This window comes from Triticum aestivum, chromosome 2D, assembly GCF_018294505.1.
Source record: "Triticum aestivum cultivar Chinese Spring chromosome 2D, IWGSC CS RefSeq v2.1, whole genome shotgun sequence".
NCBI lineage: Eukaryota > Viridiplantae > Streptophyta > Magnoliopsida > Poales > Poaceae > Triticum > Triticum aestivum.
Genome location: NC_057799.1, coordinates 167,821,917 through 167,842,943, shown reverse-complemented (window position 1 = coordinate 167,842,943; position 21,027 = coordinate 167,821,917). Strand labels below are relative to the sequence as shown.

The 21,027-nt window shown below is 48.3% G+C and overlaps 2 protein-coding genes across 2 annotated transcripts; both read left to right on the top strand.

Annotated features, from left to right (window-relative positions):
* The first annotated feature begins 12,618 nt into the window (after positions 1 to 12,618).
* LOC123049114 (uncharacterized) lies at positions 12,619 to 14,258 on the top strand. Its single transcript, XM_044472106.1, has 3 exons — positions 12,619 to 13,285; positions 13,368 to 13,448; positions 13,538 to 14,258. Exons 1-3 carry the CDS (start codon positions 12,623 to 12,625, stop codon positions 13,820 to 13,822), a joined length of 1,029 nt encoding a protein of 342 aa, XP_044328041.1. The 5' UTR covers positions 12,619 to 12,622; the 3' UTR covers positions 13,823 to 14,258.
* Positions 14,259 to 15,966: 1,708 nt separating this feature from the next.
* Positions 15,967 to 18,214, top strand: LOC123049113 (laccase-4-like). Its single transcript, XM_044472104.1, has 4 exons — positions 15,967 to 16,071; positions 16,190 to 16,715; positions 16,831 to 17,805; positions 17,891 to 18,214. The coding sequence occupies exons 1-4, from the start codon at positions 15,967 to 15,969 to the stop codon at positions 18,019 to 18,021; spliced, it is 1,737 nt and encodes a 578-aa protein (XP_044328039.1). The 3' UTR covers positions 18,022 to 18,214.
* Positions 18,215 to 21,027: the final 2,813 nt, after the last annotated feature.

Sequence of the window (21,027 nt, the reverse complement as noted above, 5' to 3'; positions counted from 1 at the left end):
CCATGTTTGGTTTTGGTAATTGATGACAATCTCTATGGACTAATGGTTGCCTTGAGTTATATTTGAAGGATTTGTCCATAGGCATTTCTTGAAGTCCATGTGTTGTTTTCAAGGAGTTTATGTGGTGACCAAGGTGTTATTAAGGAATTATCCAAAGATTGGTCATGTGAGAGTAGAACTTATTGCAAGCAAGTCTTGAAGAAGAAGATTGTGTGATCATTCATGTTTACCTTCAAGACATCATCCAAATGAAGAGAGTTGGAAAGAGTCAAGGTTGATTAAGACTAAGTCAAGAGTGAATCAAGTTGATCAACACACAAAGCGCACAAGATGTACCGAGAGGGATCAAGCGATCCCATGGTGTGGTAAGCATTGTCGATTACGCTTTGTGTACTAACCCATGATCTTCGTGAGAGTTCTTTGTGGGGTTAGGTTGCGGTGTGCAAGTTCAAGTGAAGCATCATGATGAGATCAAATGCTTGAAGCTTGCCGTCCATTGTGGTGACAATGGACTTGTGAAGATGTGCGGAAGAGTGGCTCACCCATAGTGGAGTATGGGGGAGCAATCAACTAGTCTTCATCGAGCCAACACAACCAAGAAAGGTGGTCCAACTTGAGGGAGTCAAGATCGTCATCATCTAGCTCAAGTGGACCATGTGCAAGGCAAAGGTTTGCTCTTGATAGGTTTTCTATTTTACCGGTCTCATGATGGTAGTTGGGAGACCGGGTTATAGGTTCGATTGCCGTACTATCAAGGGGAGCTCTCGATGAGTAGCTTGATCGTATCGTTCATAGAGAGCTCAAACCAATGCATCCTTGCATCATCTTTGTTGGTTCTTGTTTGGTTCTTCTCTTTGTGAATTTTGGAGCTTATGGTCATCTTGATGACAAGCTCGAGTTCATCAAAAACGGAGTTCACTCGCATCTTCTATGATGTTTTCGATGTTGGAGGTTATGCCGGTTCTTCTCGGTTGGAGGTTTCACTCCTCTATTTTTGGCATACCTCCTCAAGCTACTCGTCTTTCTCAATCCAACAAGCTTGAGTTTGCTCAATTCGGAGCTCATATGCAGAAGTTATGGCAGTTTTGGTTTCCTAGCGGTAGTACCGCGGCCAGAGCGGCAGTACCGCTTATCACCCCAAGAGGTAGTACCGCTGTCCAAAGCGGTAGTACCGCCTATGGCCATAAGCGGTAGTACGGCTACGGTTCCGCGCTGGTACCGCCTCGACTTTGGGTCTTGCATTTTTCGTGTCGAGTTTTGCAGTAGTTGCACGGCAGTAAGGCACGACATTTCCACCTATAAGCGGTAGTACCGCCCTGATGGGCGGTAGTACCGCCTATAAGCGGTAGTACCGCTCCGGTCGGGCGGTAGTACCGCTATTGTTTTTTTGCCCCGTGTTCTGCTCCTCCAGCGGTAGTACCGCTGGGGTGCGCGGTAGTACCGCTTATAAGCGGTACTACCGCCCCAAGGTTCATGTTTGGTTGCTCCTTTTCCCTGCTTCTTCCACCAGAGCGGTAGTACCACTCGTGGAGCGGTAGTACCGCTCGTGGAGCGGTAGTACCGCTCGTGTGCGTGCTGAGCACATAACGGTTGGATTTTTCCCCTTCTATAAAAGGGGGTCTTCTTCCCCAATGAACCTTATCCTTTGAGCTCGTGTTCTTCCCCCATTGTTGACCTTCTTCGAGCTTGCTAACTCTAAATCCCTCCATGGATTCTTGCTAGTTTTTGAGGGAAAAGAGAGAGGAGATCTAGATCCACATTTCCACCAATCACTTTCTCCTCTTTGTGAGGGGAACCCCTTGGATCTAGATCTTGGAGTTCTTGGTGTTCTCCTTCTTGTTCTTCCTCTCATTTTCTTCCCTAGCATTAGTTGCTTCGGTGGGATTTGAGAGAGAAGGACTTGGGCACTCCGTGTGCCCTTGCCATTGCATTTGGTGCATTGGTTTGAGTTCTCCACGGTGATACGTGGAAGTTACAAGTTGAGAAGCTTATTACTCTTGGGTGCTTGGTGCCCTTGAGCTTGTTCCTCTTGGGTGCTTGGGCTCCCTAGACGGTTGGTGGTGTTCGGAGCTCAATCATTGTGGTGTAAAGCTCCGGGCAAGCGTCGGGGTCTCCAATTAGGTTGTGGAGATCGCCCGAGCAATTTGACGGGTACCGGTGACCGCCCCCAAGGGTTGCCAAAGTGTACGGGTTCGGTGACCGCCCCCAAGGGTTGCCATTTGTACGGGTTCGGTGACCGCCCTCAAGGGTCCCTTAGTGGAATCACGGCATCTTGCATTGTGCGAGGGCGTGAGGAGATTACGGTGGCCCTAGTGGCTTCTTGGGGAGCATTGTGCCTCCACACCGCTCCAAACGGAGATTAGCATCCGCAAGGGTGTGAACTTCGGGATACATCGTCGTCTCCGCGTGCCTCGGTTATCTCTTACCCGAACCCTTTACTTATGCACTTTACTTTGTGATAGCCATATTGTTTCTTGTCATATATCTTGCTATCACTTAGTTGTTTATCTTGCTTAGCATAAGTTGTTGGTGCACATAGGTGAGCCTAGTTGTTGTAGGTTTTGTGCTTGTCAAATTAACCGCTAGGTTTATTCCGCATTTGTTCAAGCCTAAATCGTAATTATTTTAAAGCGCCTATTCACCCCCCCCTCTAGGCGACATCCACGATCTTTCACCCGCTCTCATCACTTTCGCTCGAGGAAGAGCTTCCATCGTCGGAGTCTCCGTCGGAGGAACTCTCCACACAGCACTTCAGGCGAGTTCCAAAATCTCCGAAGACCTTGACGGAGAGCAACCCGTCCTCCATTAATTTGAAGTAGAGGACGAGCGCCGCCGTCAGGCTGTGGATGCGAGCAAACGTCTTCCATCCACGGCAGAGGTACATGACCCGAGGAGCCGGGAAGTCGACGTCGACCCGCGTGCCCCCATTCCCGCAGCCCCTCATGTGCAACCTGAGGGTCTGGGGCGGGTCACGCTCCATCTCCCGAGCAAACGGGGCGGGAAGACAAAGACGGCGACGCGGAGGCCGGTGCAGCCTGATGAAGAACTCACGGGGCTGGTCTCCAACGTGGCCCTCCGTCGGGAAAGGCATCATTGGCGGGGGCGAGGCCGGCGCGCGGCCCCGTCCTCCTCTTGCCCGAGCACCACGACCTCTGCCACGGCTTCGCCCACGGCCTTACCCCCTCCCCCTTCCCCTCGCGCCCGGCTCCACCACCGCGGGCTCAGGAGGAGGAGGGACGCGCTGTCGAGCGGCGACCCTCGCCGCCACCGTCGAGGGACCAGGGTTCCCCTTCTCCATGGCGGATGAGAGGAAGAAGCAGAAGCAGGAGGAGATAGAAGATAGAAGAATGCGGGATGCCATCCCCCCTCCCCTCTCCTTATAAAGGGGTGGGGTCGGGGCTCGGCCGCCCCGCTCGGCCAATCCAGCCACCAGAGGCGCAGCGAATCGAGACCGACCCGCTGCCCCAACCAGCGACGGCCCGGTTTCCCGTCTCCACCGCTTGCCACCCCAAGCGCATGGAGGACGCGTGGCGAACGTGCAGAACCGAGGGGACGGGTGAAGCGACCTCTACCCACCCCGTGATCGTGGGGTGTGGACGCCTTGAAGACCGCGACCAGGCCCCATTCAGTAAATGGGCCGCGCCTTTACGCCTCTCCCTCTTAATGGGAAAGGCGCGAGCCGCCCCTGTATTGCGATGTGACGCATGCCTGCGGAAACCGCCCCACGCATGCCGCCCACGTCACGTACGCACCCTTCCCACGTCGCGCATTCAACGCGGGTCGTGGGGAAGCGCAGCAGACATAAAATTACCGCGGTAAAAACCGCCCCTCCTGCCCGCGCGCCGTTTTGGGCCTGGCCCAACAACGTGTCGCGCTTATGTGTGGCCCACGCCCGGGGGATCCTATCGGTGTACAAAAGAAGGGGCACACCTTTGTACCCCTTTACCTGTGCACGGACATTCGGAGCCGCGCCCACGGCCGCACCGAGCGGACCGGGGGAGGTGAACCGAGGTAAAACCGAAGCTCAAGACAGCCAGAGCAACGCCAAGGCCAAGATCACAAAAGAGCAGAGAGACGAAGCAGGTTCCCCCGGCAAGGCCCTTGTCGGGGTGGCTCGTCCAACACCAGCAGAGTGAGCCACCCTCGAGCCCGCGGGTTCCAACTCAACCAACCACGTTGGAACTAGGGCTCGAGAGGCACCTCCATGGTGGCATGCAGATCTTTGTCAAGACCAAGGAATATTCAAGATCAGATGAGGACCAAAAGACGGCGACCCTCGGCAAGATCCTTGTCGAGGAAAGCCACGAGACCCCCGGCAAGATCCTTGCCGGGGACGACAGCGCGCCACGGCAAGACCCTTGCCGGGCCACCCGGCAAGGCCCTCACCGAGGACGCCAGCAGGGCCACTGCCAGGCCCGCACCAGCCAAGTCTCCACCGCCGTTCGCATGCAGCTGCCAGCCCAACCAGCTGGGATGGCACCTGCGTGGAAACATGCAGCTCCCAGACCGGATCAGCAAGCACATGCGTGGTGGCATGCAGATCTTCGTGAAGACCCTACCGCCGCGCCACCTCAGCTGCTTGCCTGCCTACATGGCGCCTCATGCAGCGCTGGCCAGGGCGCGTGCCGAAACGAGGGGGAGCGGCGACGGACGGGACGGGCCTCGCCCCTGTCCCCGATAAAGCAAGGGGACACCTAAGCGACGCATTAAATGCGTCTTGTCCTATAATACGAGCGATAAGCTCGTAGCACTGTACGCATTTACACCTCCTGTGTGCCACTGTGGCAGCCCCTTTCGACTATAAAAGGAGGCCCATGGCGTACTGGAGAAGGATTCGGCTCTCTGGAACTACTGAGCCATCGTAGCTAGTTCGAGGGCTCAAGAACACTCAATACATCCACCAAAGTAGGACTAGGGTTTTACGCATCCTCGCGGCCCGAACCTGGGTAAACAATCCTTGTGCTGATTACTAATCCTGCTCTTCTTGCAACCCCGCGCCGCGCCCCAGCAACCGTAGTAGGGATTCTTGTGATCCCGTAGGTGTCGTTCCACACCGACACCTCAACCCCACCCACGACCTCTGCTCCGCCTCTCGCTGCACGCCGTCCCACGTCGCTCGCCCGCCCTGGCACCGCGCGCTTGCGCTGCCCGCTGCCTCTGGTGCCCCGGCCCGGCCTCGCCCTACCCCGGCCGGCGCTATGCCCGCCGGCGCCCCTCTGGGTGCCACGGTGCACGCAAACGGGCGCCCACGCCCGCACGCCTGGCACCCGCCCCGGTTTGGCCTGGGCCTATGACAGCCAGGCCCCACGCCCTGGAAAACAAAAAGAAAAGAAAAGAATTAAAATACTAATTAATTAATTAGTGAATTAATTAGGCTTAATTAAACTAACCACCTAATTAGATCAATTAATCTGTTTAATTAAACTAATTGAACTTAGTTATCTAATGTGTCTATGACATGGGGACCCACTGGTCAGGTTGACCAGTCAACAGTCAAACTTTGATTGCTGACTGGGCCCCCTGTCCCCACCAGTCAGCCCCATTGTACACCTGTGGGTACACTTATGTGTACCCGTAGTATTTAACATTTAATTTTCGAATTAAAATAATTTAGAAAATGAATTAAAACTTTGAAAATTAATATTAAATAATATGTAATTCGGATGGAAAAACTTTGTACATGAAAGTTGCTCAGAACGACGAGACGAATCCGCATTCGCAGCCCGTTCGTCCGCCGCACGTCCCTAGCATAGCGAACATGCAAATTTCCCCCTCTGGCCCGTCTGTCCAAAAATGCGAAACACCGGGGATACTTTCCCGGATGTTTCCCCCCTTCATCGTTATCACCTACTACCACGTTAGAGCAGACCTAGCACCGCTCATTGTCATGTCATGCATCGTCATGCTTATGGTTGCATTATATTTATTGTTTCTGCCCCCTCTTCTCTCGTTAGATACCGAGACCGACGTCGCTGCTACCCAGTACGACTACGGTGTTGACGACCCCTCCTTTTCGACTGAGCTTCCAGGCAAGCCCCCCCCCTGATCAACCCGATATCGCCTATTCCTTCTCTCTACTGGTTGCATTAGAGTAGTGTAGCATGTTACTGCTTTCGGTTAATCCTATTTTGCTGCATAGCCTGTCATTGTTGCTACAGTTGTTACCCTTACCTGCAATCCTAAATGCTTAGTGTAGGATGCTAGTATTCCATCAGTAGATCTACATTCTTGTCCGTCTGCCATGCTATACTACCGGGCCGTGATCACTCGGGAGGTGATCATGGGTATATAGTTACGTACATATTATATGATACATATGGTGACTAAAGTCGGGTCGGCTCGTAGAGTACCCGCAAGTGATTCCGTTGTGGGGGCTGAAAGGACAGGTGGTTCCATCCCGGTAGTGGTGGGCCTGGGTTCCCGAAGGCCCCCGACTGTTACTTTGTGGCGGAGCGACAGGGCAGATTGAGACCACCTAGGTGAGAGGTGGGCCTGGCCCGTGGTCGGCGTCCGTGGTTACATCAATTAACACACTTAACGAGATATTGGTATTTGATCTGAGTCTGGCTACGAGCCTATACGCACTAACCAACTACGTGGGAACAGTTATGGGCTCTCGACGTCGCGGTATCAGCCGAAGCTCTTTTGACGTCAGCGACGGAGTGGCGCACGCCGGATTGGACCGTAAGCCTGTGCTTGTATTAAGGGGGCTAGGTCTGCTTCCGGCCGCCCTCGCAACGTGCAGGAGTGCAATGGGCGATGGGCCCAGACCCTTGCGTGCTTAGGATTTAGACCGGTGTGCTGACCTCTCTGTTGAGTCTAGGTGGGGATGCGACGTGTTGATCTTCCAAGGCCGGGCATGACCCAGGAAAGTGTGTCCAGCCAGAGGGATCAAGCGTGTTGGGCAATGTGGTGCACCCCTGCAGGGAAGTTTATCTATTCGAATAGTCGTGTCCCTCGGTAAAAGGACGACCCGGAGTTGTACCTCAACCTTATGACAACTAGAACCGGATACTTAATAAAACACACATTTTCAAGTGCCAGATACAACCCGGTGATCGCTCTCTCATGGGGAGACGAGGAGAGGATCGCCGGGTAGGATTATGCTATACGATGATACTTGGTGAACTTACCAGCTACTCTCTTCTCTATGCTTCAAGATGGAGGCTGCCAGAAGCGTAGTCTTTGATAGGACTAGCTATCCCCCTCTTATTCTGGCATTCTGCAGTTCAGTCCACAGATACTACCCATTTCATTGATACCAATGCATATGTAGTGTAGATCCTTGCTTGCGAGTACTTTGGATGAGTACTCACGGTTGCTTTTCTCCCTCTTTTCCCCCTTTCCATTCTTCTCGGTTGTCGCAACCAGATGCTGGAGCCCAGGAGCCAGACGCCACCTTCGACGACTCCTACTACACCGAGGGTGCCTACTACTACTACGTGCAGGCTGCCGCCGACGACCAGGAGTAGTTTAGGAGGATCCCAGGCAAGAGGCATGCGCCTCTTTTGATTTGTATCCCAATTTGTGCTAGCCATCTTATGGCACCTTGTTTAACTTTATGTTTGTACTCAGATATTGTTGCTTCTGCTGACTCGTCTATGACCGAGCACTTGTATTCGAGCCCTCGAGGCCCCTGGCTTGTATTATGATGATTGTATGACTTATTTATTTTTAGAGTTGTGTTGTGATATCTTCCCGTGAGTCCCTGAACTTGATCGTACATGTTTGCGTGTATGATTAGTGTAGGATTAAATCGGGGGCGTCACACCCATATTCGTCTTCTAGGGGTTTTATCCATTAGACAATGGACGCTTTTCTTTCATATTTTATTCTTTCTTTTATTTTTTTGTCTTATTCCGAGGAAACTATTAGACCAAACTCACGTTTCTAGGGGGGCGCGCGGGGGGGGGGGGGGTGTTACTGTTTATGTACATCTATCCAGATAAGCTTTATATCAAATTGCTGCAATTGATATTCGATAACGAAGAGAAGGAAGAGATCTTTGAAAAGTAGGCTTTATGATATGGTAAAGAATCAAACTTGTTTACATTTTACCAGGAAAATTTACACCACCAGCTATGAAGGAATACCTCGGAGGGTGTGTAGGGGATCTAGGAGGTTCTCTCTCATGTTCCAAGGAAAGTTACACCATCAACTATGAGGGATGTCCAAACTGCACCGTAATCTCCTATTGAAGTTAATAAGGCACTGTTCGAGATGTTCCCGACAAAAGCACCAAGACGGATATATATATATATATATCGGACACATTTTTTCAGTGTCATTGGGATGTGTGCGGCCCAATGATCAGGATTGTTTGTAGGGAGGAAAGTGCGGAGTGCATAAATGGCACCATTCCAAAGGTACCAAATCTCATTCTCTTGTCACATTTCTGACCAACCAATCTATGAAGTGTCCGGTACAAAATTGTTTCTAAAGTTGTGGCCAACCGACTAAATATGATTTTGTCGAAAATTGTTTCAGAAGAATAACATTATGCATTCATATATACCGTGCTCATAACTGATAATATCATCTCAGCATATGAATGTTTGTATTTCATAAAGCGAAGTAGGGCGAAGAAGAATATCTACTGTGCTCTAAAGCTTGATATGATGAAACCCTATATAGGGTTGAATGGACATATTTGCAGGCTATACGGTTATGGGTATGGTTAGAACTCTCTCTCTCTCTCTCTCTCATCATTTGCACAGGGAGCCCGCCATGACCGTTAGCTTCAAGTTCCGCCGCCAGATCCGGCCACCCAGGCACCTCCTCATCCGGATCTGCTCCTTGCCGCAGCTGCACACCTTCCCCAGCTCGAGATCGAGCACGTCGCCGCCATGGACCTCCTGTTCGTGCAGTAGCACGAGGGAGACGATGCCCCGCCTCGACCACGCGCCTAGGCGGCTTCCCCTTTGCCAGATGTGTGTGTGTGTGAGTGGATGAGAAAGAAGAAGACCAAGTCAATTTGTGTATGTGGCAAAAAAAATCTACCAACTCAGCCTGACCAGCGGGTCCAACCGATTAGTGATGTCATCCAAACGCTTAGCATTTTTCATTCGTGTTTTTTGCCACGGTCAGATTTTCGGTTCGATGCAAAGTGTCACGTTTTGTAAAGTGGTGGTTCTATGCATCTTACTCGATCACGTAACCTCCTCTTCCCCTAAGACAAAAATCCTCTCGCGAGAGTTAACAACTGAAAAACGTTGATCGTGTTGGGTGAGGCATCCTTCTATCCGTTGGGAATTGTACAAGGAAAGAAGTCGAGAACACACGTCAAAGATAGAGAGAGATGCCAACAACCATGTCGAATTGTTAAGTGATCATGCAAACGTTGGTACATGCACATAGGACACTGATACTATATTCGTGTATTGGACTGTAGTAGGTGAAGGAAAGATAGTGCTACGAACTGAAGTTACCTTTAGCGATTCTGTGGGACTTGGTTTCGGAGCTATGCTGGTTGCTTTGGCGACAGTGACCGGCTGAACTAATTTTCCATTGTATTGTGCCTTTCTCCAGGAGCTAGCCAATCTTGCTGTACCATGCAAGTGATGTTTCGATCATTAAGCCGCAGAACCTAACTTTGACTGATGTTTCTCCAGGAGCTAATCCAGAATACCTTGGATTAAAGATAATGTAAACGTCAATTTTGATCGACTACTCCGGAAAAAAACATCCCAAATCTGTCATATATACAGTGGGAAAGATTGATGCGAAACCACCGAGGAGCACAAAATTCGGCGTCCCTAGTATATAGCTTTACCTACTTGTCGATCGGCAACGGAAGCCGTACGTGACCAGGGGTAAGGAGGAGGCATGCAAATTAAAAGGAGGTAATATCACTAGCAGTCACAAAACTTGCGTCGGATGTGCATTTTAGTGCTAAAACTTGTAAAATACATCGTTTTGGTCGCATAACTTGCATTTACGTGCACATACGGTCACAATCCCGTCTGCCTTCATACGACGTGCTGGCGTGGCATACCTGGCCCGCTGGCAGCCTCTGATTCCGCCCGGCGCGGCGCGCGCGCGTCTTCTTTGCAGAAAACCCCTTAGCCCGTTTCATAATTAGCTGAAAAACCCCTGCAACGGCGGAAACAGGCAGGCCTGCTATTTTTGCCCAAAGGGTCCCCAAAAATGCTACCCGTTCATTCCCACTCCTCCTCACCGCTTCGTCTCCCTCCTCTGTGTCGCTCCTTTGTCTCCGTCGATTTTTCCAACACGGTGGCGGCTCGGCGGCCGTCGTCGTAGGACATGGATGACCCGCGTCGTCGGGTGCGAGGCGATCCAGCGCCGCCGTATGGTTAGTCCTACTGTCCTTTGTCGTTTCTGACTCTGCATCTGTTTGTTGTTATGTTCGCCGTCTTCGACGTAGTTAGGGTTCATGGGGTAGGGCGATCAAGTCTGATTGATGTACGTTGGCGCCGTGCGTAGCCCGTTCTGGACATAGGCATTACGTACGGATGGTTGTTGGGGCCATGCTTGCGGAATCGTGCTAGGGTTTAATTAGGGGTTATCGAGGAGGTCGCTTTATCCATAGAAATTGATGATCAGAGGAACGAGAGGCCTCCATGTAAATTGTTCTAGGGTTTAATTGGGGGAAATTATTTATTAGATATTTGACAATGTGTACTGCTGGTAGTTGAATCTTTCAAAAGTCTGAATGTGTGCAGTGTTATCTGAAGTTGCTTGTTGTCTCTGTAATCCTGCGCCTAGTTTAGTCGTTAGTTAAATCCAGTTAGGAATAAAACGGCTAGTGCATGAGCCTGTTTGTGCACTGACCGAGAAACGATCTTGCTGCCGCTGTCTGACATTGCTGCAGTTAACTGAAGTTGGCATTTGCTGAATTTTTTCTCTGAAATTGTTGGGAGGACTGATGTACTTGTTAACTGAATCTGACATTTGAACATGTGAATTCAACATGATGTACTGATTTGTTATGAACTCTTTTACATTGCAGGAGATTTTGATGGTCTGTTCAGTGTTGAGATCCACCATAGTGGTTTCTTTTGTGGCAGTGACATAAGCAGAACATACATGGACTATGAGGTTGATTGGTTTGACAATTGTCAGACTGACACTTGGTCCTTACTCTGGATTGATGACTTTCTTCTGCAGCTAGGCTATGATAGACAAGCTTCAAAGATTGATGTTTACTGGTGTTTACCAAGAAAGACAGTTAGTGATGGCCTGAAGCTCTTGACCTATGATCCCGACATTGTTCTTATGATTTGTGCAACATTAGAGCACAAGAACCTGCTGCTGATAGTAGACCATGGTGATACCCTGCAGTCATTAAACAGAGATGATGTTCTGACAAATGGAGTGAAGGATCCACCTAAGGTTATTACTCCAAAGAGGCATGGAAAAGAAAATGTCAGCTATCCAGAGAAAGAGCAGAGTCCTAGAGAGAAAATGTCAAGGACAGGAAGGAGATCTATGTCATTTGGAGAAGGATGTAGCTCAAGGAATGCTATGGAGGAGGAGAATATTGAGGATGTTAACAATAGTGAAGAAGAGGGAAATGATGAGGATGCAGGGTCAGAAACAGATGAGGAGTTCTATGAGAGTGACTATGAAGTTGCAGAAGGTGATGATGATTTGTTTGAGGCAAATGTAGACAAAGATGTTGATGATCACAGAGAGAAGAACATATTGCCAGACTTTGAAGAAGAACTTCCAGAAGATGCTTTGGAGGACAGCCACTTAAATATGTCGAAAGAAGAGAAAGAGAAGTTGAAGCACAAATTCAGTACTTTCAACCCAACAACTGATCTGAATGCACCTGTGTTTAAGATTGGGTTGGTGTTTGCAGATATGAAGGAATTGAGGCATGCTCTCACTGCATACAGTGTAAGGAATAGGGTGAAAGTGAACAAGCTCAGAAATACTTCAGTATCACTAGAGGCTGTATGCAAGCCTGGTTGCACTTGGTACTTGAAGGCAGGTAAAGATAACAGGTCAAGTAGCATACAGATCAAGAAGTATGTTGACAATCACACTTGCACAAAAGCATGGGACCTGAGAGTTCTGACTGCTCCTTTTCTTACTAACAAGTTGAGAGAAGAATTCAGAGACAATGAAAAAATGCCTCTGAAGAAATTTTCAGATAAGGTGGAGACAGAATATAATTTGGTTCCACACAGGAGTAAGTTGGGAAGAGCTAGGAGAGCTGCAGTGAATCAAATAAGGGGAGTAGATGATGACCAATACAATACTTTGTGGGACTATGGTCAGGAGCTTAGAAGGAGCAATCCAGGAAGCCAGTTCTTCTTGTGCACTAAGGAAGTATTTGATGAGAAGACAAAGAAGGTACAAGAATGATCTATGGTCTATAGCAAGGTCCACTAATGAAGCTGCATACACCAGGAACATGGATCTAATGAAAGAACACAGCTTGGGTGCCTACACCTGGGTTGAGAAATTGGAGCCAAGAACATGGATCAAAGCATTCTTTGACCCATTTTGCAAGTGTGACATATTACTAAATAATATGTCAGAAGTGTTCAATAGGTTACTCTCTTGTTATTTTCTTGTCAACAACAAATCAAATGCCAACTGTGTGCTTACATATTTGGTACTATTTTGCAGTTCCATTTTGGATGCGAGGGAAATGCCAATTAAGTCAATGTTGGACCAAATTATGTGGAAGCTAACAAACAGGATTGTTGGTAAGCAGAGAGAGGCAGAGAAATGGACAGGCAGATTATGTCCCAAGATACAGAAGAAATTGGACAAGTATGTGGAGTGGGCAAAGAACTGCAGGGTGCAAGAGTATGGGCAAGGTGTTTTCAAGGTTTTCTCTTTGAACAACACATACATTGTTGACCTGAACATGCTTTCTTGTGAATGCAAAAGGTGGGTACTATCTGGCATACCTTGCCATCATGCAATTGCATGTTTTAGGCATGAGAGAATTGAGCCAGAGAGCATGGTCCATTCATGCTACACTGTTGAGGAATATAAGAAGTGTTATGGATTTAATATGATGCCAATGACGGACCCACAACAATGGGAAAAAATGCATGGCATTGCTGTTCACCCACCCCTGTACACAAAAGTAATGGGCAGGCCTAAGAAGAACAGGAAAAAAGATCCAGAAGAGAAGAAGGACAAGACTGGGGTGAAAAAATTGAGCAAACATGGTGTGACCATGCATTGTTCTGTTTGTGGAGCTGCTAACCATAACAAGAAGGGCCACCACAATCATGTTAATCAAACAACAACTGAGGAAACAACAATTGAAGAAGAATATGACGATCCAAGCATAATTGCTGTACCATCCTTTGCTTATATATTTTCCCCTCTAATCTTCAAACTATACTTAAACATTGATACATTGGCTTCACCTGTTGCAGAACATCATGCCACACAGAGTCTACCCTCAACTCGATCCAACACAAACCCCTGACTCAATGGTTTACAAGATGCAAGAAATGGTAATATATTCAGTGACAAAATTATGCAGATGTAATTACCATTTAAGTGCTTACATACCCACCTTTTTATATTGTACTTCTGTGAGCAGGAGAAGTTTACATATCCAGCACCTAGGGAATTTGCCCCCCTACCTGAGTCTAGCTTCATTGCCAATGCCAGAGACTCAATTCCTATGGTTAGAGTTACAACAGCCATGTCAAGAGGCAGGGTGAGAAAGACTGCCAATGAGAAAGTTGCAAGGCCAAGAAAAAAGCAGGCAAGGGAAGGCAATATTGCAATGGGAAGCAATGTTGCAACAACTGGAAGCAATGCTCCAACAAGTGGGGCCAATGCAAGAGGAGGTGGCAATGCAAGAGGAGGGGCCAATGCATGAGGAGGGGCCAATGCAAGAGGAGGGGCCAATGCAAGAGGAGGTGGCAATGTAAGAGGAGGTGGCAATGCAAGAGGAGCAAGAGCTGCTGCTCCAAGTTTCTACAACTTGCTATTTGGACCCGATGGATCCACAATACATGAACCGCCACTTGTCATGCAGGGTGAGGAGGAGGTCATTTTTAGCCAAAATACACCAGGAGCTAGCCAGGATCCTTATCTCTATGATGAAGGTTGGCCTGATGATTTGCATGACTTTTTGTCTTTGTAGTTTACATTACATGCATCTTTAGGTGAAAGTCTGATGGAGTTCATGAATGAACTTGTTGGTTTGGTGATGGAGTTCATGAATGAACTTGTGGTCTCTAGTTCAGTAGTTATTTAGAAGACAATGTGATAACAGTTATGTCACTTTTGGTTTGGTTCGTACGACTAAGAAACTACTTATGTTAGTGCCAAATATGTCATTTCGATTATGATATGTTCCTGTTCACTTAAGGTCAATTTGTCTGTGCTAGATCCTTGTTGCAAGTCTGCTATATTACAAATCTTGGCCAAAAGCTTAATAAAACAGCAGAAATGCTGTCCAATTTGGTCAAAAGAGTTGCTGGGATTTTTTGCCAAAACGGATTTATAAAACAGCAGAAATCCTGTCCAATTTGGTCAAAATAGTTGCTGGGATTTTTGTCAAAAATGATTTATAAAACAGCAGAAATTTGGTCAAAATGATCAATTGACTGAATTTCCCATCAAATCCACACACTGCCAATGCAACTGAAATCATCACTTTACTGAAAAATAGAGTGACAACACATAATTCAGATTACATTCAACATCATCCAACCTCTACTTCACAGCTAATGCAAAGACAATGGCGCACAAGCCTACACATATGGCTATTGCAAACACTAGCATCCTATCTCTACAGATCAATTTCTCCTTGTTGATCCTTGCAATCATCTTCTTTTCCATCTTATGCTTCTCCATCTCAGCCTGCTTTTCTGCATCTTTTTCTTCAACCTTTTTTCTGCAGCACCTTGTTCTTCCTATCCAGCTCAAAAATAACACTCCTCAAATCCTGCACAAGTCATGCACACATCAATACACTTATGCACTGCCAGATTCAGTTTTAGTTGTGTTTACTCCTATTTTACCTCATTCTTCCATCCCAACAACCTACTGCCTTTGTTGCTGCCTCGGTTTGCAACAACATGAGTCGGATCCAGTGAACATTCCGGCAACTCCTCCTCCTAAAAATCAATTATTTCTGAGAAAAAGTAGGGTAACAAATCGTACATGAACTAGACAGATCTGTTACCTCATAGTGGTTCTTCGATCCCCAGTGATACACCGCCGTGGGCTTCCATTCTTCCCCGTTCCATTCCTCTGCCTCGCGCTTCTCTAAGCCAGCGCCGCCCATCTCGAACAGATCCCGCCGCCGGCCACCTAGTGCACACGTCGCTGCGAGCCGCCGCCGTCGCGAACCGCGGGTTAGGGATTTGGGAATAGGGGGCAGCGATTTGGGAACAGGGGTTGCGGTCAGCTGTACAGAGGGCCACTGTCAGCAGGGTCTATTTTGCGTAAATAGTAAACGGGCCAAGGGGTTTTCTGCAAAGAAGACGCGCGCGCCGCGCCGGGCGGAATCAGAGGCTGCCAGCGGGCCAGGTATGCCATGCCAGCACGTCGTATGAAGGCAGACGGGATTTGTGACCGTATGTGCACGTAAACGCAAGTTATGCGACCACAACGATGTATTTTGCAAGTTTTAGCACTAAAATGCACATCCAACGCAAGTTTTGTGACTGATAGTGATATTACCTCAATTAAAAACCAGAGGTGATGGATGGCACGAATGCACTGGCTTTCGCTCGACTCCAAAGCTATAGTACTCCAGCTCAAGCTCCTGCCTTGATCGTTCATCCACCGAAGCACCTAACGAAAATTGACCACGTAGAATACCTCAAAGAAATGGGACGGTGGTACGTACGTAGCTGGTGGTACACGCTTGCAGCTTCCTACGTGTATATATAAACTCAAGTACTTGTTGGAACAAAAGCATTCCATCCTCACCTAGCCATACATCTGCTACTCAAGAGCTCATCAAGATCGGCAAGCTAGCTGATTAGGGCCTAATTGAAAACCCTGGCCATGGCGATTTCCTCCCGTCTTCCGGCTGCTTGCTCTCTCCTCATGGCGACTCTGATGCTGCTCATCGTTCAGGCACAGAGCATCACTAGACGCTACGATTTCAATGTAAGTATTATATGTATACACGTCCACATTCATCTATGCTCTGCATGCATTTCCGGGCGTGCACCTGATTTCTCACATGGATGGGGTTTGATCGTCTTCCAAACCTTGATCTCTGCAGGTGCAAATGGCGAACGTGACGAGGCTGTGCGCCAGCAAGAGCATCGTGACGGTGAACGGGGAGTACCCCGGCCCGACGCTGGTGGCGAGGGAGGGCGATCGCGTGCTCGTCCGCGTCACCAACCACGTCGCGCACAACATGACGCTGCACTGGCACGGCATTCGGCAGCTGCGGAGCGGCTGGGCCGACGGGCCGGCGTACGTTACGCAGTGCCCGATTCAGACGGGCCAGAGCTACGTCTACAACTTCACCGTCGCCGGGCAGCGCGGCACGCTGTGGTGGCACGCGCACATCTCCTGGCTACGCGCCACCGTATACGGCGCCATCGTCATCCTCCCCAAGCTCGGCGTGCCTTACCCGTTCGTTGCGCCGCACAAGGAACTTCCTCTTCTCTTCGGCGAGTGGTGGAGGGCGGACACGGAGGCATTGATCAGCCAGGCGCTCCGGACGGGCGGCGCCCCAAACATCTCAGACGCTTTCACCATCAATGGCCTCCCTGGGCCGCTATACAACAGCTCCGCTAAAGGTACATTGCGCTCACTCTGTGCTTCCATGCGTCTTAATCGTCAAAGTGTCATAATTGCAACAACAACAAAATCGTCAAAGTGTCATGCTTACCGTGCACCCATGACACTTTGCAGACACGTTCAAGCTGAAGGCGGAACCAGGAAAAACATACCTGCTGCGCCTCATCAACGCTGCTCTCAACGACGAGCTCTTCTTCTCCGTCGCCAACCACACACTCACCATCGTCGAAGTCGACGCAGTTTATGTCAAACCGTTCCCTGTCAAGACTCTGATAATCTCTCCGGGCCAGACCACAAACGTGCTCCTCACAGCCAAGCCGTTCTATCCCAAGGCTAACTTCTACATGTCCGCCGCGCCATACTCCGTCATCAGGCCTGGCACGTTCGACAACACCACCGTCGCCGGCATCCTCGAGTACCACAACCCTCATTCCGCCTCCGAGTCAAGCTTCGACAAGGACCTGCCACTCTTCAGGCCTACTCTGCCGAGGTTCAACGACACCGGCCTGGTCACCAACTTCACCTCCAAGCTCCGGAGCCTCGCCACACCGCAGTACCCGGCGGCCGTGCCGCAGTCGGTGGACAGGCGGTTCTTCTTCACGGTCGGGTTGGGCACACGCCCTTGCCCCGTGAATGCGACATGCCAGGGGCCTACCAACACCACACAGTTTGCGGCAGCCATCAACAACATCTCCTTGGTGCTTCCTTCCACGGCGCTCCTTCAGTCGCACTTCACAGGCAAGTCTCGAGGTGTCTATGGGTCAAACTTCCCGGTCCTGCCCCTCTCACAATTCAACTACACGGGGGTATCGCCGAACAACACGAACGTGGCCACCGGGACCAAGCTGCTCGTGCTACCATTCAACGCGTCGGTGGAGCTGGTGATGCAGGACACGAGCATCCTTGGCATCGAGAGCCACCCTCTGCACCTGCACGGCTTCAACTTCTTCGTTGTCGGGCAAGGGTTTGGCAACTACGACCCTGTGAATGACCCAATGAGGTTTAACCTCGTCGACCCCGTCGAGCGGAACACCGTCGGCGTGCCGGCTGGTGGATGGGTTGCCATACGGTTCCTTGCTGACAACCCAGGTAAACAGAGTTGCATATACTCTCTATATTCATGAAACTGGATGTTTAGCCTGTACTCATACGTGTGATATGCATCTATCCGCAGGTGTATGGTTCATGCATTGCCATTTGGAGGTGCACACAACTTGGGGACTACGAATGGCATGGTTGGTGCTAGACGGGAGCCTGTCGAACCAGAAGCTGCTCCCCCCGCCATCCGATCTTCCCAAATGCTAGTCGGAGAGGATCAAAGTTGTTGATTTTTCCTCATTTACCGGTTTGCTAACTAGCAATTGATTTCTCCTTCAGAAGATTTTTAGTGTATTAAATCAGTGTGCGGGTCTTGTAATTTTCTTGTGTTTTCTAAATATTTTATTAATACTTTGTAGCGACAATGTTTTGACTCTTCTCGAATAAGCAATGACTTCAATAGAATGTCCGAATCTTTAAGCCATTTTTTGTTGGCATTTCATGTTGTTTAGACCATTTGTTATTAAAAATAAATGTTCATTAGTTTCAGTGAAACTATCTTTAGAGGTACAAATAGCATGATTGGCTAAACTTACATGAGCTAAAATAAACTTCAATTCTTATCTTCACATGCTCGATGAATATAGAGCGCTACAAGTATTTGTTTTGAACCATTTGTTCCACATTTTGAACTATTTAGCATTTATATTAGTTAATTTCCATTTCCTAGTGAAATTGGATGTGATTTATCACACGACGGATATTTTCCGATTTATTTCCATCAACACCTTAGTCAAAGTAGTACATGGCAATCTTTGGGAGATAGCGCGAGTGGAGATCACGCTTTTTAGGGTGGCATGGAGAGCCTAACACATTGGAGGAGGGGACGGTGTACACATGAGAACATGCCATGTGTGATTTGTAAATGACGGTTGAATGTGTGCATGATGCTTTATTTGTGGTTGATGCAATTTGCTTAATTTTCTTAAGAATGTGTACATGATAACTTTTAAAACTAATGTTGTTCATCCAAGTGTGGGTTGTTAAACGACATAATAAGGAAACAAATTAAAGTCTATATAAGGTGATTTTGTGTTTACAGTGGCAGTTGTTGCTCGTGGTAGTAGTGATTTCCCGCGGCATCCTCAACAGTTTTTTGCGGGTATCAGACACTAAAATTGTCGAAGCACTTGCATTGCGAGAGGCTCTCTCGTTGGTAGATGATCATGACAGGCCAATACTTTCAAATTGCTAATGAGATTATGGCTATAGCATCAGATTTTGATGATATTGCTTTCCGCCTCATCTTTGATGGCCTTTGGGCCATGTAGGTGCAAGGGGCCTCGGCCCCCTGCCGACGGGAGGGACCTCGTTCTCGTTGTTGTTAGGTTCATCGTTTTGGTTGGGGCTGTGTGGCGGCGACGACGTCCCTCGGCAGGAATAATGTCTCTCACATTCTATCCCGTCCTGATCGTGCGCCTAGCTTCATTGGAGGGCGTGTGAAGGTGTGTCTCCGTCAGATCTCGTGGGATTCGGTCGGTGTTGGTTTTCGGTGAATCTATTTCGATTTGGTCTTCGTTCATCTTCGTTTGTGTGTTTATAGATTCGCCTTCCAATCTACGACTTTTTTCATCGGCGATGGTTGCTTCTCTGGTGCGCTGGTGGCCTTAGCACACGACTTCTCGACTGTCTATTACAACTAGATTTGCCCGACTTCGGGGAGGGAGAGGCGATGACGGTGTCGCGCCTTCGACTCACATGTGTGTTTGTAGTTGTTGCTAGGTGGTCCACGGACCCGACTGTAATTTTTATTAGCTCTGGTGTCCTTTGTACTGTCAATTGTTATAATTAAGAATGAATGGATTGAAAGTTGGGCAAGTCTAGCGAGCGGCCGGCTGCTCGGTAGCCGTACCGAGCGGTCGGCCTAAATTCTAAATTGTGTGCGCGCACTATTTCTGTCTATGCTACAAATTTGGTCTAGTAGTCCCTTTTTCTGCTACGTATAAAATGCCAGCATATGCATCTCTCCTTTTGTGCATGCATATGCATGTGCATGTGTTTGTTCACATTTATTTTGTGATTTTAAAATTTTAAAAAGGCATAATTTTCAATCCGCGTGTCGAAATTCAGATCCGTTTTCACCGTTGGAACACTCGCGACGTGCTCTTCAAAAGTAGATCCCACATGGGGATGTTTCGACGAACTAGTCTTCCTGCCAACTAAATATCAATGTGCGTGCAACTAGACTACATTGCCGCGCCAACTGAGCATATATGTGTAACTAGTCCTGCCAACTAAATATCAATGTGTGTGCAACTAGACTACATTGCCGCCTCGGTTGCGCATAGGTGTGTGTGCAACTAGTGTCCTGCCAACTAAACATCAATGTGTGTGCAACTAGACAACATTATAAGCCAACTGAGCATATATGTGTGCAACTAGTCTTCCTGCCAACTAAACATCAATGTGCGTGCAACTAAATTACATTACAAGCCAACTAAACATCAATGTATGTGCAACTAGACTACATTACAAGCCAACTAAACATCAATGTGTATGCAACTAGACTACATTAAAAGCCAACTAAGCATATGTGTGCGCAACTAGTCTTCCTGTCAACTAAACATCAATGTGTGTGCAACTAGACTACATTACAAGTAGGGAGGATGGTTGCACATCTACGACTAGGTAGTTGGCCACGGCAGTAGACTAGTTGCAAATTAGGTTGTCATGATTATGCAGCCCTAAAATTTTGTTTTGAAAAATGTTGCATCATGTAGTACTAAAGTTGCACAACACAGTACTAAATTTGCACCATATAGCTCCAAAGTTGGCATAAAAAAAATTCATCGAAACATACCCCATGCGGGATCTAATTTTAAAGATCTCGATGTGAGGAGTCCAAAGATGAAAACGGATCTAAATTCCGATGCAAGGTTTGAAAGATATGACTTTTTAAATTTTTGTGAAAGATAGTTAAATCAGTCACATACGGAGAGAGATAATGGACATCACGTACTACTTTTTCTTCTAATTATATTCCCTGGCCCACTATTTTAAAGAGCAACAGTCCAAAACCAGTTCAAATGATTCAACACAGATGGCACCTGGACTATGTCCGCGCGGAATCGAGTGGCCAGGAGCCGACCGCTCGGTTCGCCCAAACAATGCGTATGCACTTTTTAGATTTTAGGTTGAAAGTTTCTTGAAAAAATATTTTCAAACAGAGAAGCTCACACACTTGCCGGTTCATCACTTTGAAATAATTTCGGC

Bases quoted from the DNA above. Each gene is read 5' to 3' on its own strand.
- LOC123049114 (XM_044472106.1), top strand. From the start codon at position 12,623: ATGCCAATTAAGTCAATGTTGGACCAAATTATGTGGAAGCTAACAAAC. The intron at 13,286-13,367 runs GTACCATCCTTT...CACCTGTTGCAG, and splicing joins ACGATCCAAGCATAATTGCT to AACATCATGCCACACAGAGT. The intron at 13,449-13,537 runs GTAATATATTCA...TTCTGTGAGCAG, and splicing joins TTTACAAGATGCAAGAAATG to GAGAAGTTTACATATCCAGC.
- LOC123049113 (XM_044472104.1), top strand. From the start codon at position 15,967: ATGGCGATTTCCTCCCGTCTTCCGGCTGCTTGCTCTCTCCTCATGGCG. The intron at 16,072-16,189 runs GTAAGTATTATA...TGATCTCTGCAG, and splicing joins CTAGACGCTACGATTTCAAT to GTGCAAATGGCGAACGTGAC. The intron at 17,806-17,890 runs GTAAACAGAGTT...ATCTATCCGCAG, and splicing joins GTTCCTTGCTGACAACCCAG to GTGTATGGTTCATGCATTGC.